This window comes from Schistocerca nitens, chromosome 3, assembly GCF_023898315.1.
Source record: "Schistocerca nitens isolate TAMUIC-IGC-003100 chromosome 3, iqSchNite1.1, whole genome shotgun sequence".
Lineage (NCBI taxonomy): Eukaryota > Metazoa > Arthropoda > Insecta > Orthoptera > Acrididae > Schistocerca > Schistocerca nitens.
Window position 1 is genome coordinate 619,274,769 of NC_064616.1, and position 15,928 is coordinate 619,290,696.

A 15,928-nucleotide genomic window follows, 5' to 3' on the forward strand; every position below is an offset into this window, starting at 1 on the left:
TGCTGCTTTCTTTATCTGCTTTTGTATGACTACACTGCTGTGAAGATGAAATGAGAACACTAACATAACAAGGATTTAATGACAAAGAATCAATGCCCACCTTTGCAGCTAATCTTCTAGATCCAACAGTACAAGGTAGTAAACTGAAGCCTATCGAGATTCTTGATGCAACAAGCTTTGTTTGTGGCACAGCAAAGAACACTGGATTAAACGTTATTCAACTTAATGAGAACTTGGCTGATTATAAGCACAAAGAAAGACTTTGGTCCAGACAATTTGTATGGGAAGGAGTGGGTCCTCAACCTTAGGACGATAAAAATCATTGTGTAAATCCTATATTGTGGTGGTGAGGTTTAAGAGGAACTTGTGAATTGTCAAAAGTTGCTGTAAAAACTCTGGTCACACCAGTTACATCTCCTGCTGCAGAGTGTTCCTTCAGCACGTCCAATTTATTTCCCCTAATAAGTCTCCCCTAACTCTGAAGCAGCTTTTTCAACTTGGTTACGCAACTGCTAAAGGAGCAATGCTGCAAAAAACCTTCAATACCAAACACCAGTTAATAATTTTTATAAGCACCACTTGTCAATTAATCTTTAAAATGTGTAAATGCCTGGGCGTTTATGAATTTTGAGCATTTGCCCAGGCATGTATCCTGGCCATTTGCCACAACTTATAATTGTCCAGGCATTTTATACTACTACGCAGTACAGGTGCCAAGTAGCTGTTTCCCTGGAAGACAATAGATTCGTACCCTCCCATCAGCATGATGAAGGAGGTATCAGGATTCATCAAAGCATGCAACACACTGCCACTGTGCCAGCGCCCATGGTCATGTGCCTATCTCAGCCGAAGTTGCCTATGGCATGGTGTTAATACTGGCATGTACATGGGTTTCCAGCTGCGGAGGCCCATTGTTAGGAGTGTTTGATGCACTGTGTGTTCAGACAAACTTGTAATCTGCCCATCATTAAAGTCTAATGTTAGTTCCACCACCACAGTCCACCATCTGTTCTGTTTTATCAGTCTGCTCAGCCTACAACATCCAACATCTGCAATGAGGGGTGGCCGCCCAACTCGATGACGTCTGGATGTGGTTTCACTATGTGTTGAAGACATTCACCAAAGTACGAGGGCCGTTCAGAAAGTAACCTCCGGTTGATTTAAAAAAATACACCAAGTTAAATAAAAATATTTTAATATATACATCTTACAACTACATCTTTGCACTATTTTTCTACATAGTCTCCATAGCGATTGAGGCACTTATCGTATCTCTTCACAAGCTTTGAAATTCTTTCTGCATAAAAATCACCCGCTTGTGCCTGGAGCCAGCCAATCTTGCTGTCACTATCTCGTACAAGAGAGTCTTAGAAATCTGTGGAAAACCAGTAGACAACTCCGACATTGAGAAACGTCGATTTTCACGAACTTTTGCATCAACTGTCTGAACGAGTTCGTCAGTCACCAATGATGGTCTACCACTCCTCTCTTCATCATGAATGTTTTCTCATCCACTTTTAAATAAACGTACCCATTCACGGACAACTCCTTCACTCATAACTCTTGGTCCGTACACGGCACAAAGCTCACGATGAATAGCTGCTGCAGAATATCCTTTGGCTGTAAAAAACCTTATGACAGCATGCACTTCACATTTGGCGGGGTTTTCTATTGCAGCACACATTTCAAACTGCCACAAAAACTAAACTAGCGCAGGTACGACGTTCACTCGACCACGGCTTGATGCCGACTGACCTGTTGAGTGTGTGAACGCACAGATGGCGTCGCTACTCCCCCCACAACCCACACTGTGACCAATCGGAGGTTACTTTCTGAACCGCCCTCGTACTTCTCGAACACCTGAAAAGTCATTCAGTTTACAAAATGCTCATGCTGAGCCTCCAGGCCAACACATTGTGCCCTTTGTCAAACTCAGATAGATTGCGTGTCTTCCTCATTTGACACACAGACACAACACTTACTGATATTACATGCACCATGCATGTGTCTGACTAGCATTCATTCCTCACCAGGTGATGCTGCTATCACATGGACAGATTTATATCAACAGTAGGTCAATAGTAATAATGTTCTGGGTGATCAGTGTGTATTTAATCACTTGATTAATTGAGGTACTTCAGGTAATGGTCTCAGACAGTGTAGTAAAATAATAAAGAATTAAGTTTCAGGGAATAAAAGATCTTAATGCAGTCTTTTTATACAATCTCTATTTTGTCACATATTGTGAAGCACTGTGACTGGTGGAAGACTAAACAACCGATAAATTTCAACAGAGTGTGTGTTTATTAGTGGTTTCACAATGAACAATAGACAAGCTTCAAACAATTCCATTATGCTATCACTTTAGACATTTTGTACTTAGTGCTACAGTCCATCAAATCCAAGATAACTGCAACTTTCACACTCATCTCTATTTACTGTAAGACACTATCATAATGATGATAATTACTCTAAGTACACTAACCTGCTTATAAAATTCTGGAGGAGCTGCGACACTATTTGTTTCTTTAAGATAAGAATCCCAATCAAATGTGCTGTTTGTGGAATCAAGCTGTGATGCTGGAGGCACAGACTGCACAGTAGCCGTGGGAGGCGAATTTATTGTCCGTTGATCAGACCCTGTAACTATAAACAAATTCAAATTGTAATGGCACAGAATGTATGTAACAGGATAAATTTAGTAAGGGAGCTATCTACAGTAGCAGTGTAAAAATTTGGCGGTCTTCACAAATACTTTTTCCAAGAAATACCACAGGGTAAGAAGTGAACATGCACAGACTACTGTGATCTAAATGAAAGAGAGAACTGCATTTACACTCTGCAAGCCACTTTCAGTGTGTGGTGGAGGGTACTCTGTGTACCACCGTCACTTTTTCCTCTTATCTTCCATTCATGAATAGTTCGTGAGAAGAGCTATTGCTGGCAAACCTCTGTGTGAACTTTAATCTCTCTATAAATTTCACCTTCATGGTCTTTTCACTAGATTTACACAGGAAGAACCCATACATTAGTTGACTCTTCTACAAGTCCACATTCTCAGAACTTAAACAGTCAACAACACTGTGATGCAGAATGCTGCATCAGCCACTGGAGTTGGCTGAGCATCTCCATTACACTTTCATGCTTTCTAAATTAACCTATAATGAAATGCACTGCTCTTCTTTGGACCTCCTCTACTTCATCTATCAATCCTATCAGGTAAGGAACCCTAATTGATGAGCAATATTCAGAAATTGGTTGAATGAGGCTTTTGTAAGCTACCTCCTTGGTAGGTAGGCTACATTTTCTAAGGATTCTTCTGATGAATCTCAGTCTGGTATCTGTCTTATCTGCAATAAGTTTTATGTGGCTGTTTCACGTCAACTAACTCCATACTCATATTCTTTGTTATTTTGTGGATGTAAGTGCTTCCGTGCAGTTCTGCAATAGTGTAATCATACAATAATGAGTCTTCCTGCATATTCATGCCCAATGCACTACGTTTACTTATGATGGTCAACTTCCACTCCTTGCATGAAGCATCGATCCTCTGCAGATCATCATGCATTTCACTACAATTATCTAGTGTCATGACTTGTCTACACAACAGCATAATCCATGAAAAGCTTCATAGAATCTCTCATGTTATCCTTAAGTTTATGAATAGAGTGAAAAGTGACAGTTCTGTAACACTCTCTTGACGTACAGCCAAAGTTACTTTTATATCTAAATATTTCTCTCTGTTGAGAATCACAAGCTGTGTTCTGTTTACTAGGCACTCTTCAATTCAACCACATAGCTGATCTGATATGCCATATGCTTGTACTTTGTTCATTAGGTTGCCATGTGGCACTGTACTTAACACCTTCTGGAATGCATGGTGTTAATCTGAGCATCTACTGCTTTTTGGGTCTCGTGGACAACCAGAGTGAGCTGGGTTTAACACAATCATTTTCGAGACCCATCTTAATTCCTAAAGAGGAGATTTTTGGTCTTCTGAAATTTCCAGCAAGGTTCCATGGAAACATTGCTAAGATATATGTATGTCTTTCTCACATCCATTCCTGACCACCCCTCCTTCCTCCTTTTCACTCCAAATGAAAAAAATATTACCTCATTCAGCATTTGTCCAATTTTCCACATCTTAATTAATTAATATCTCCCCCTCTCTCTTTCTTCCCCTACCCTGCCCCCCCCTCAGCTTTACTTACCGAATGGCATGCTCATTCTTCTCATCTGCACCCAGTAGTGAGCTGAGAATTGTAGACTAGAAGTTGTTGTTTCAATCAATCTTTGCATGTGTGTCACACAATGAAATGTTCTCTGGTGGAAAAAGAGGGCTCATCACCTCTTGCACAAACTCTGTTGCTAATCATACATCCTCATGCCAAACAGAATGTTTTATTAGAATTTTTTGGCACTTGTGATAACAGAATTTTCTTTGTATACGATGCTACACTTACTCAATCGGAATTCATATAGCCATTGAAATTTTGCATATACAATGTACCTAACAGACTTTGAAGTTTTGAGTGAGTTATGTTGCAGGTACAGATCTTCAGTAGGGAACTTTTTATTAAAACAAATTTGGCATGTACTTCACCATAGGATGACTGTCCATCATTAAAGGGAATGTCACATGGCAAGTACGAACTTCTGAATGGATCCAGTTAATTGAAAAGACTTGCTTTTGGTGAGCAGAGCTGGTTTTTTAAGTACAACCCAAATACCTTGTCTTTCCTACTAACTGAGTAAGTTATTATACGACACTATACCGTAAGAGTCACCCTAAAATATGAGTAGTCATTATAAAATCTTCTGTACGGAGATGGACTGCAGATTCTGTAACTGCAAATGAAATTATGGCTGACTGTAAACTGAAGTCAGCATTTTATTTATGTTGTTAGAATATCTGTCATGATTTTAAGTGGTCTCCATGAGAGCATTCATTTAGAAATATGATACAGAAGTAGAGATGGAATGGTTTAGTATTCTTCCTTTCATCAGATGCTTTGGTCTGTCTCTTATCAGGCTGATAGTAGTACAAAATTTTCTACCACAACCTCTTCTTAGTGGTGGGCAGAAGATGAAAGTTTACTGACCAGTGCACCAACAATAGTTCTAAAAAATGCAACACACAGAAAATTGTCTTCATGACTTCTCAGGACATGTACAATCCTTATGCTACATTATACTTTCACTTCAATTTATAAGACTACCTAACCTCCAATATTAATTACCTTGTTTACTATTCCAAATTTATTTTTATATATAGCATGAATAACCACTTATAGTGCATTGCCATATCCCTTTGCTTTCAATTTCCATTATCTTACCAACGGAAAAATTATCTGCTCCAACTCCATCAGCTTTCGACATTCAATTGTGACAGACTGTTTGCATTTTTCTCTGTTATAGTCATTGCCTCTTTATTATTCTCTCTTTGTAACAGGTTTCTAGCTTTGCACAAAGATCACATGGTGATACGCTTCCCTTTCATACAAATCCAACAACTAGCATCCCTCCACACAATTTTTTTGTATTATATAAAGGCATGCGTGACACTGCATTATAGTTAGTTTCTGCTTCCGGCTGTACACACTTTTCTCAAAACTTTATGTTAGAAATACCATCAGTTGTTAAAATATTCTGAAACACAACTTCTGTCTCCCAGCATAACAGCAGCTATAGCAACCAGCTGCTTTCAACAATAAAGAAAGCACCAGAAAGTTAATACATACAACAAACTGCACTAATTTGAAGAAAGTATGTAAACAGAGAGAGAGAGAGAGAGAGAGAGAGAGAGAGAGAGAGAGAGAGAGACTGACTGAACTTACTATAACAAAACTGTATATTGTAGGTGATTGATCCAACAGACTAAGATAAAAAGACCAGAGCATTTAGTCTATAGTATACTGATTCTCCTGTAATAAATTACCTCTCTTTTGATCTGCTAGCTGAGCAGCTTGCTCCTTCTTTGTGTGCTTGTTAAGACAGAAAGTGCTACAGAAGTCCTTTGTTGGACCACCCTGTTGCTCAAGCCGAACAGGTGTTCCACGTATAACATTGTCGCACACCAAGCAAGCTCCCTGAAAATGAAGTGAACAGCATGACTAAATTTTTCACAGTTTCACAAACCTATCATCTTGTGACTTCTCTGTGTGGATGTGTGTGTCCTCTGGATGACAAAATACACATAGGAGAGAAAAATGTAACTGTACTCAATGTTGCTGAACTCATTAATGGCCTTGGAAGTGTGCAGAATGTTCAAAGCTGTAATTATGACAATGGTGGAACTGCAGCAGATTTGCTTTTATAGAAGTTCCTGATCAGTTTAATTTGGGAAGTGTACCATCTTGTTACAATACTACACTGAAGAACCAAAGAAACTGGTACACCTGCCTAATATCATGTAGGGTCTCTGCCAGCACGCACAAGTGCTGCAACACAACGTGGCACGGACTTGACTAATGTCTGAAGTAGTGCTGGAGGGAATTGACACCATGAATCCTGCAGAGCAGCATTGTCCTACTGGAATTGCCCAAGTCTGTTGGAATACACAATGGACATGAATGGATGCAGGTTATCAGACAGGATGCTTAGGTATGTGTCACCTGTCAGAGTCATATCTAGATGTATCAGGGATCCCATGCCACTCTAACTGCACATGCCCCATATCATAACAGAGCCTCTACCAGCTTCTGACATGCAGGGTCCAGGGATTCATAAGGGTGTCTTCATACCCGTACATATCCCTCTGCTTGATACAATTTGAAAGGAGACTCGTCCTACCAGGCAACATGGTTCCAATCATCAACAGTCCAATGTCGGTGTTCACAGGCCCAGGTGAGGCATAAAGCTTTGTGTTGTGCGGTCATCACGGATACATCAGTTGGCCTTCAGCTCCGAAAGCCCTATCGATGTTCTTTCATGGCATGATTTGCACTCTGACACTTGTTGATGGCCCAGCATTGAAATCTGCAGCAATTTGGAGAAAGGTTGAACATCTGTCACATTGAACTATTCTCTTCAGTCAACGCTGGTTCCGTTCTTGCAGGATTTTTTTCCATCTGCAGCGATGTTGGAGATTTGGTGTTTTACCTGATTCCTAATATTCACAGTACACTTGTGAAATGGTCACATGGGAAAATTCCCACTTCATCGCTACCTCGGAGATGCTGTGTCCTACCGCTCATGAGCTGACTGTAACACCATGTTCAAACTCACTTAAATCTTGACAACCTGCCACTGTAGCGGCAGTAACCTCTGTAACAACTGTGCCAGACACTTGTTGTCTTATATAGGCATTGCTGACTGCAGCGCTGTATTCTGCCTGTTTACATATCTCTGTATTTGAATAAGCATGCCTATACCAGTTCCTTTGGCACTTTAGGGTATATCAGTGCTTAAAAGCCTTCAACACATTTAAGTAGCTGACAGGTATTCAACAAGAAGTCTACAATTATATTATATCAACAGCATATATAGCAAATACCTGAATTCAAATTTACATTTATTATGTACTAACCAAACAGAGAGTGAAGAAGAGTGGCACACATCTGTTACAAGTTACAGTAGTTGCACCTGTTAGGTGGTAGCATACTTCAGTCCCCCGTAAATTAAAAATACTGTGTGTGTTTGTCCATTTTCAAAAATTACCTTATAAGTCATAGACAGAATTTACCTTACACTATTCAGACCATAACAACATAGGAGGAAATTCAGAGTATGTCAGTCTCAAGAGTCTCACTATACTACAGTAACAGAAATTTCAAAACACCACCAAAGTTGTTGTGAAAATGTTCCACAGCCTCCACCGGTCCCCTCCCACCTTATAAGATATCACATACGTATCATTTTTGTTCTATGTCCGGCTGCTAGAGTGAAGTTTCTAACGCTATCATTTTCATTACGTGTTCAATTCAGATTTCTACAAGTTACTGAATTTGATACTTCTACCTGAAGTCTTTATATGAAAATCAATGGGATCCATTCCTATGTATTTCCATTGCGCTACAAATAAGTAATTGTTTCTCCACATTATCTTATGCTAGAAGAATGCAAGGAATTATTTTTATGTTACTTGTAAAATAATGTAACTATTACTACTACTTTTACTGCTGATAAATCTAACTGCTGTTTTAACTTTTTATTCAAAGAAGGACACGAGTTCATCGGCAGTGCCCATAGTTGATAAGTAATGTATTCAAAGAGTTAGAGAGTACGTGTTGCCACTGTTGATATAGTGTAAGAAAAACAAGAGAGCACACTCAGTTGCACAAAATCCTGCTGAGAACTACATTAAAAAATACAAAAATAACTGACTTTCAACAATGTTGTTTGTAGCTGTGAGCAACACAAAGTTTAAAGAGGTAAGTATAACATCAACATTTTTGTCACCTGTCTGTGCCCATATGGTTGAGAATTGAAATTCAAGCACTTATTATAATTCCTGAAGTAAAAATGTCTAAAGTACCTATGGGACTGTACATACGTAGAACTACATCAATCTGTATTACAATCAGATCATCAAGACAAGTGGAGAGCACAGTATGACTTAAGCAAGCACTGAGGGTTGGGTTGTTTTTGGGAGAAAGAGACCAAACAGCGAGGTCATTGGTCTTATCGGGTTAGGCAAGGATGGAGAGGAAGTCGGACGTGCCCTTTCAAAGGAACGATCCCGGTATTTGCCTGGAGCGATTTAGGGAAATCACGGAAAACCTAAATCAGGATGGCCAGACGCGGGATTGAGCTGTTGTCCTCCCAAATGCGAGTCCAGTGTGCTAACCACTGCGCCACCTCGCTTGGTAAGCAAGCACTGAAACACAGAGTGAAACATATTGTTCTTTCAATATAGTGATGTTCAAAGAGTGCTACCTGCAACAAATTATATAAGGATCTGATAACTTATCAGCTGTATTCTTCACATTTACAAAGGAAAAATAAAACAAAACTAACAGCAGATTTTTTTTTTCCATGTCTGGAAACCTAAAGTTCAAGCAAACGCACATTGCCTTATGTGGTGTGTTGACCATCATAGTGTAGCAGTTATCATCACTAGCTGGTAATGTGCAGGTCACTGGTTTGAGTATCACATCCTGCAATTCCTTATCATCCAACATTAGTGATTTCTGGGAGGTTCCGGTACCAATTTATGGAATACTGGAATTTGTTAGAGCATTCAGTCCACGTCTATGTAGAAGCACTGTCTGCCGAGACATGCATTTCCATTCCACGTGTAGTTTTGTGTGTGCTCAATAAACATGTTTTCAGTGTGAAATGTCAGTTCTTGTTCATACCACTGCTATAGTAACTGATACTCTATTCCAGATTCACTGTGTGACAGTTTGGTGGAGAAGCTGAGCATCATAGACAATGGCAGGGCCAGCAGCAATCTGCGGCTGTCTGTTGACGGTGGTGTCGGATACGGGAGGGTGTCATCGTCGAGCGACTGTAGGAGGATACGAGATGACTTAGGAAAAATTTCTAGGTGGTATGATGAATGGTAGCTTGCTCTAAATGTAGAAAAATGTAAGTAAATGCAGATGAGTAGGAAAAACAAGTTCGCAATGTTCAAATACAGTATTAGTGGTGTGCTGTTTGCACAGCCACATTGATTAAATACCTGAGCATAGCGTTGCAGAAGATACGAAATGGAGTGAGCGTGTGAGGAAGGATAGCAGTAAAGTTGAATGCTTGACTTTGGTTTGTTGGGCGAATTTTAGGAAGGTGTGGTTCATTTGTAAAGGAGACCATGTATAGAACACTAATGGGACCCATTCTCGAGTACTGCCCAAGTGTCTGGGATCTCCACCAGGTCAGATTAAAGGAAGGCATCGAAGAAATTCAGAAATGTGCTAGATTTGTTACTGATAGTTTTCATCGTCATGTGAGCATCACAAAGATGTCTTGTGAACTCAAACGGGAATCCCTGGAGGAAAGACAAAGTTATTTTCTTAGACCACTATCAAGAAAATTTTGAGAACCACCATTTGGAACTGACTGCAGAATGGTTCTACTTCCACCGGCATACATTCTGCGTAAGCACCACGAAGATAGAGAGAAATTAGGGCTTGTAAAGAGACATACTCATTTTTCTCTTGCTCTATCTGCAAGTTGAACAGGAAAGACAATGATTAGTAGTGGTACACTACGCAGCGGCTCATGGAGTATGAGGGTGAGCAAAACCTGATGCTTCAGGACTAGGAACTACAGTACTTCATTCCTCCTATAGTCTGCACTGTTAGCGTAACAATGAATATGAAAGAATTGGTGAGGCAGATACTCATATAGCCAAGACATGGTGAAGTGGCTACAGGGATTTGATCGTGCTGACTAGTACAACAGGTGGATGGTATCATATGTCTTGTCAATTGCCAGTGTTTACTTTTGCTTGGATGGTACAGTACAGCGGAGGCTTGAAGACAACAAGCAATAAGGAAATGCTGAAGAGTTGGGGTAAATTTCAGGTGGGGCGATAATGGTGGTAACCAGCAGCATGTCTGATTTGCTGAAGAACATAGCCCAACAGCAGGGAAAAACGTGTATTTAACACTGTGTTACACAGTGAACTCAAATCTAATGGTAAAGTATAACACCTAATGATGGCTGTGACACAGGACATCTACCATGTGCTTCTTTGAAGAATGTATCTATACAGAGCACTTCATAAATAGATGTCAGCACAATGAGACAATGCACAAGACAAAGAGTGGATAGAAAGACATTCTACACACTTGTGAATGTCATATTGATAGTGGTCAAAGAAGACCATTAGGACCTCTCGTCACTAATACAGCAGATAGCAATAGAGGAGATATGAGGTTTTACGGTGTCTGTTAATGATGAACACTGACTGTCATAAGTAGCAGCACCTAATAGTGATCCCAGTAAGATGGAGATAGCCTCACTAAGTTAAGAAGAGATTAGTCGATCACTGGCAAGGAAAACGAAAATTGGAGGTGAAAAACCTGACGTATGCTGCAGCTATCAGACAACATCAAAGGTTCTCAATCATAGTGGTACAACTTGCTTCCTCAGAAATTTGCTCACCTCACAGGAAGATGGACATCCGGAGAACAGGAGATATTGTGCCAATATGTTTCCACTGTGGATACCCTGGGCAGGATGTATGCTACAATAAAGAAAGGGGAAAAGCATTCAACAACTATTAAGCAACAAGACACCAAACAACAGGGCAGTTCTATTCATACAACAGCTGATGATTACAGCTGATCATTTCCATTCCCTGGTCAAGATTGCTCTCCAACTCTTTGCAGCTATTCTCTGTCACCATGTAGAGTTTCTAGCTACAAAACTCAGGGAAAAAGTAAATGACGTGAGCACCTATGGAGGTGAGGCCACTATAGATAAAAATACTGTGTGGGCAATAGTGGTCATGGTATCATCAAATCACATCATCATCATCATCATCATCATCATCATCATCATCAATGATCAACATGTACAGGCCCAAGTCTAATCTTAATGGAACATTTTCTGTTATACTGAGTATTTATCATTGTCAGCTGAAGAACTCTGTGTTCTAATGTACAAAGGCCATCATGCTGAAGGTTCTTAGAGGAACATACATTCAGCTGACAGGGAATTGTAGTGTGAGAATAATTATACATGATAGGCCACAACCATTCAAACTGCATGTTTTACCATAATGCAACCATAAGTTTTTCTTGGACAGGACTTCTTGCAGATGTCATGAGCAGTCATAGACTTTCGAAGATTGGAGCTCCAGAGAGACGAAGCTGGACAACAATTGCCATGGGTGATTGGCTGTCATTGGAGACACACCAATTCCACCATCAATGAGATGAGTTCTAGTCAACAGTGTGGATGCTCAGTGATGATCATAGCTCTCACTAGTGGAAAAGTTCAACTCTGGCTGTCCAACTGCCATGAAAAGCTGCAACTCATTCCTAAGGTTAAGCTCACATGGACAACTGAACAGGTCCAGGAAGGACAAAATGGCTCTGAGCACTATGCCACTTAACTTCTAAGGTCATCATTCGCCTAGAACTTAGAACTAATTAAACCTAACTAACCTAAGGACATCACACACATCCATGCCCGAGGCAGGATTCGAACCTGCGACCATAGCGGTCACGCGGTTCCAGACTGAAGCGCCTAGAACCAGGAAGGACAGCTCAGTGTCACTGATAAAGGATCATAACATGTTGGCCATTATTACCAACTACCCACTGGATGATTTACTATACAGTCAGCAAGTGTTAACATTCTTTATCAATTTTCACGTGCATTCAAGATCAGAGTGGAGGCAAGGCAGTTATAATGACCCAAGTTAAGTTCCATATCAACCCCGTGGATCATCCTGCCCTCCCCCCCCCCCCCCTTTTCCCAATCAGTCAGCACTTATATATCTCCAGCTGAACAATAGATAGAGCAGAAGTCAGCAGTGTAACTGCTGTGAGATGACACCATACAGTTGTCAGTGTGTCCTTGGTCCTATTGTCCTCATGAAGAAGGTACAAGGAACATGGCATTTCTGCATAAATTACTAGTGGCTGAACAAATTCAGTAAAAGGATGTATGCCCACCAGCATGAAATGATAACACCTTGGACTGTCTGGAGGAAGTGAAGTTTTTCTCCAGTATGGGAATGCAGACTGACTGCTAACAGATCAAAGTTGATGAGGCTGACCAGGAAAAGACTGCTTCGTAATACCTAATGGACTCTATATGAGTTCAAAGTTATGCAGCTTGGTCTATTCAACACTCCAGCCACCTCAGAACACATGACAGACAACCTGCTTTGACATCTTAATTTTTTCCTATCTGAATAACATTACTGTTTTCTCAAATACGTTTGAAGAGCATTTAAACCACTTGACAACTCTCCGGAAGTGTGTCCATAGTCCAGGTATTTGCTGAATTCTCTTTGGCACACTTGTGGTGAAAGGCTTCCTTCAAATCTGCTCCTGCAAAAATGTTTTATAAAGGAGTTCAGTTGTAAAATAAGGCCAGTACAAGAACTGCTGCTGGGAGAGTCAAATTTTCTAGAGGGCAGGAGCATGACAGATCTTTCTGTATCCTTAAGGAGATGCTCACATCATCACCAATTCTGGAAATGTTTGATGAGAGTACCGAGATGGAACTACACACAGAAGCCAGTGGTTATGGGATAGACACAGCTCTATAGAAATCTTGAAAGGCACTGGAAGGGTGAGTGCCTACACTTTCAGAGTAATCCCGAAGGCAAATTACTGTATGAGAAACTGTGTCTTTCAATTGTTTTGAGCAATCAGTAATTTCTGGCCCTATTTATATGGTAGGTCATTCATTCACTGTTGTAACTGACCATCATTCATTACATTGACTGATCAACTTGAAGGATCCATTAGACAGGTTAGAAAAATGGATACTGAAGTTTCAGGAATATGACATTACAGTAACACAAAAATAGATGCAAAAATAAGGATGATGACTCTCCTTTGTGGAATCCACTGGAAATACATTACAGCACTGGTGATATCCCAGTAATCAATGCACTAATTAATACTGCATCTGAACAATACTGACCACTACTGAATACCACAGAGGCTTTTGAGAAGAAAGACTCTGTCAAAGGAGATACCAGACCAATTGATGGAACATTGTATATAACACATTACAACCCGATGGGACAAAAATTGTTGCTCATTGCGCTATCTCATTTACAACCCGCCATACTGAACAATTTTCATGACACTCTGACATCACGTCATGTTGAATTTGCAAAGATAGTATATAATTAGCCAGGGCTCTGGTGATCTCTCAGACATTATATAAGCCACTATAAGGAATGCTAATGTGCCTCAATTACTTCCCTGAACATTTAGTACCATTTTATCGTTCAATTGCTTCATTTCACTGTAGTGGAAGTGACCTCATCAGAAGGCTGTCATAGTCAACAAATTGGAATGAAGGGTAATAATGTGCACTGACTACTCTACCTGGTATACTGTCACCAAGTCCTCACTCACTGTGGAAGCTCTGGGAGTTCTTATAGAAGAATTAATTTTGAAGCACCATGTGTAATGATCTTTGATCATGAAAGATTTCCAATTGAGGCTGGTGTCAGAAGTAATTTCTTGAAGGATTTTCATCACGTGATGACAACTAGGGAACAACCATGGATCAATGGCCTCATGTAACATTTTATTAGGATAACAACAGGTATCCTCTTATTGTAGGTCGATGTTGAACAGAAGGCCTGGGATACAATACAACCTGTCATAACATTCACGAAGAACACAGTAAAGCAAAACACTACATGATTCACATTATTTTCCCTGATATAAAGACAAAATGCTGGAAAAACAATGGATGCTTTGTTTATGTTTCAACAGAACAAAATTTAAGATAACTTCACCAAAAACTTTATCATCAAACATGAAGAAAGAAGCCAGCTGGAATGCATACAGTACTCTAACGCTATGAGGATCATGTTATACCATCAAGCACTGATCTGTAATCTTCAAGCCAGGTCACCTAATATGGGTTTTTTCATGTGGGAACATGAGGATCCACCAATGCCTACATATGATAAGATCACTGACTAGATCAATATCCATGAAGCTAGTCCACTCAACCCACAAGTCACAATTTTGGAGGGGGGGGGAAGCAAAGCTGCATTCTGTACATCGTTCATGATGGTATGGTGGTTACAATCAGTGTGTTGCAATGTGCAAGTCACCGGTTTGAGTCCTGCCTCCTGTCATTATTTATCATTTAACACTTGTGGTTTCTGGAAGGTTAAGGGACTTATTTTCAGAATGATGGAATTTGTTAGAACACTCTGTGTCTATTAGGAGGACAGACCTCTAAGGCTGACAGTTCAATTCTGTGTTTGCTAAAATACAGTTTCAGTGATTGATGTTGACCCTGCACTTACAATTGGTACTTGAATCCATATTCAATGTGCCAATATAATTGCACACACAAATGTTAGCATTCTACAGTGCGCTGGAAGACGACAAATGTGACATGAGTAAGAATGAGTAAGTTTACAACATGACTGTGTCTCAGGCAATGAAAACATACAAATACTTGGAAAGGTAATTTTTAATGTAAAAGAAAAGGATAGTTTGATCACAAAACAAAGACAAACTAATAACAAAAGTCAATGGTGATCAGATATACTAAAAATTACATTCAGCATGCAAAATACACTGCATCTTCAACTGGTCTGTATGCAAACAGACAGGCATTTATGAAACTCTTGCTAACGAAAAGGAAAATTCAACCTGATCATAATGATGAATGTAGAGGTGGAAAACTGTGGACACACTGAAAATAACATTTACTAGTTCTTTCTGATCCTCATATGCAGTCCCACAGGCTGATCTCTCGTGTGATGCTTCTGAAAGGCTGATGAATGAATAAATCAATCTTGTGATTTACTCACTGGATGAGCAGAAAACCCAGTCTCTAGGGTCCAACAATGATCCTATTGAACATATGGCCTCATTTTCCTGAAAATTTGTTCCACAAGAAGTAGTCAATAATGCAGTAATGGGGTGAAAAAGAATGTGTTGAGTAAAATGCACTTTATAGTAACACTACATCTGCGTAAATACTCTGCAAGCCACCATATGGTGTACAACGGAGGCAACCATGTACCACTACATGTCATTTCCTTTCCTCTTCCACTCACAAATGGAGTGAGAGAAAAATGACTATCTATATTCCTCCGTGCAAGCCCTAATTTATTTGTCTTCACATTCGTTTTATGACATATACGTTGGCAGCAGCAGAATCGTTCTGCAGTCAGTCGCAAATGCTAGTTCCCCAAACCTATTCAATAGAGGTTCACACAAAGAATGTCATTTTCCCTCCAGGGATTCCATTTGAGTTCACAAAGCATCTCCATAATACCTGCATGTTGATCAAACCTACCAGTAACAAATTTAGC

At 39.9% G+C, this 15,928-nt stretch overlaps 1 protein-coding gene across 2 annotated transcripts in view; it reads right to left on the reverse strand.

The window, feature by feature from the left end:
- Positions 1-15,928, reverse strand: part of LOC126248555 (polycomb protein Scm) — a 197,114-nt gene that overhangs the window by 133,437 nt on the left and 47,749 nt on the right. For both annotated transcript variants that reach the window (XM_049949639.1, XM_049949638.1), the window contains exons 4-5: positions 5,939-6,089; positions 2,486-2,646 (exon numbers count right to left, since the gene is read on the reverse strand). In XM_049949639.1, the coding sequence (XP_049805596.1) occupies positions 2,486-2,646; positions 5,939-6,089 (312 nt within the window). The remainder of the gene's footprint in view (positions 1-2,485; positions 2,647-5,938; positions 6,090-15,928) is intronic.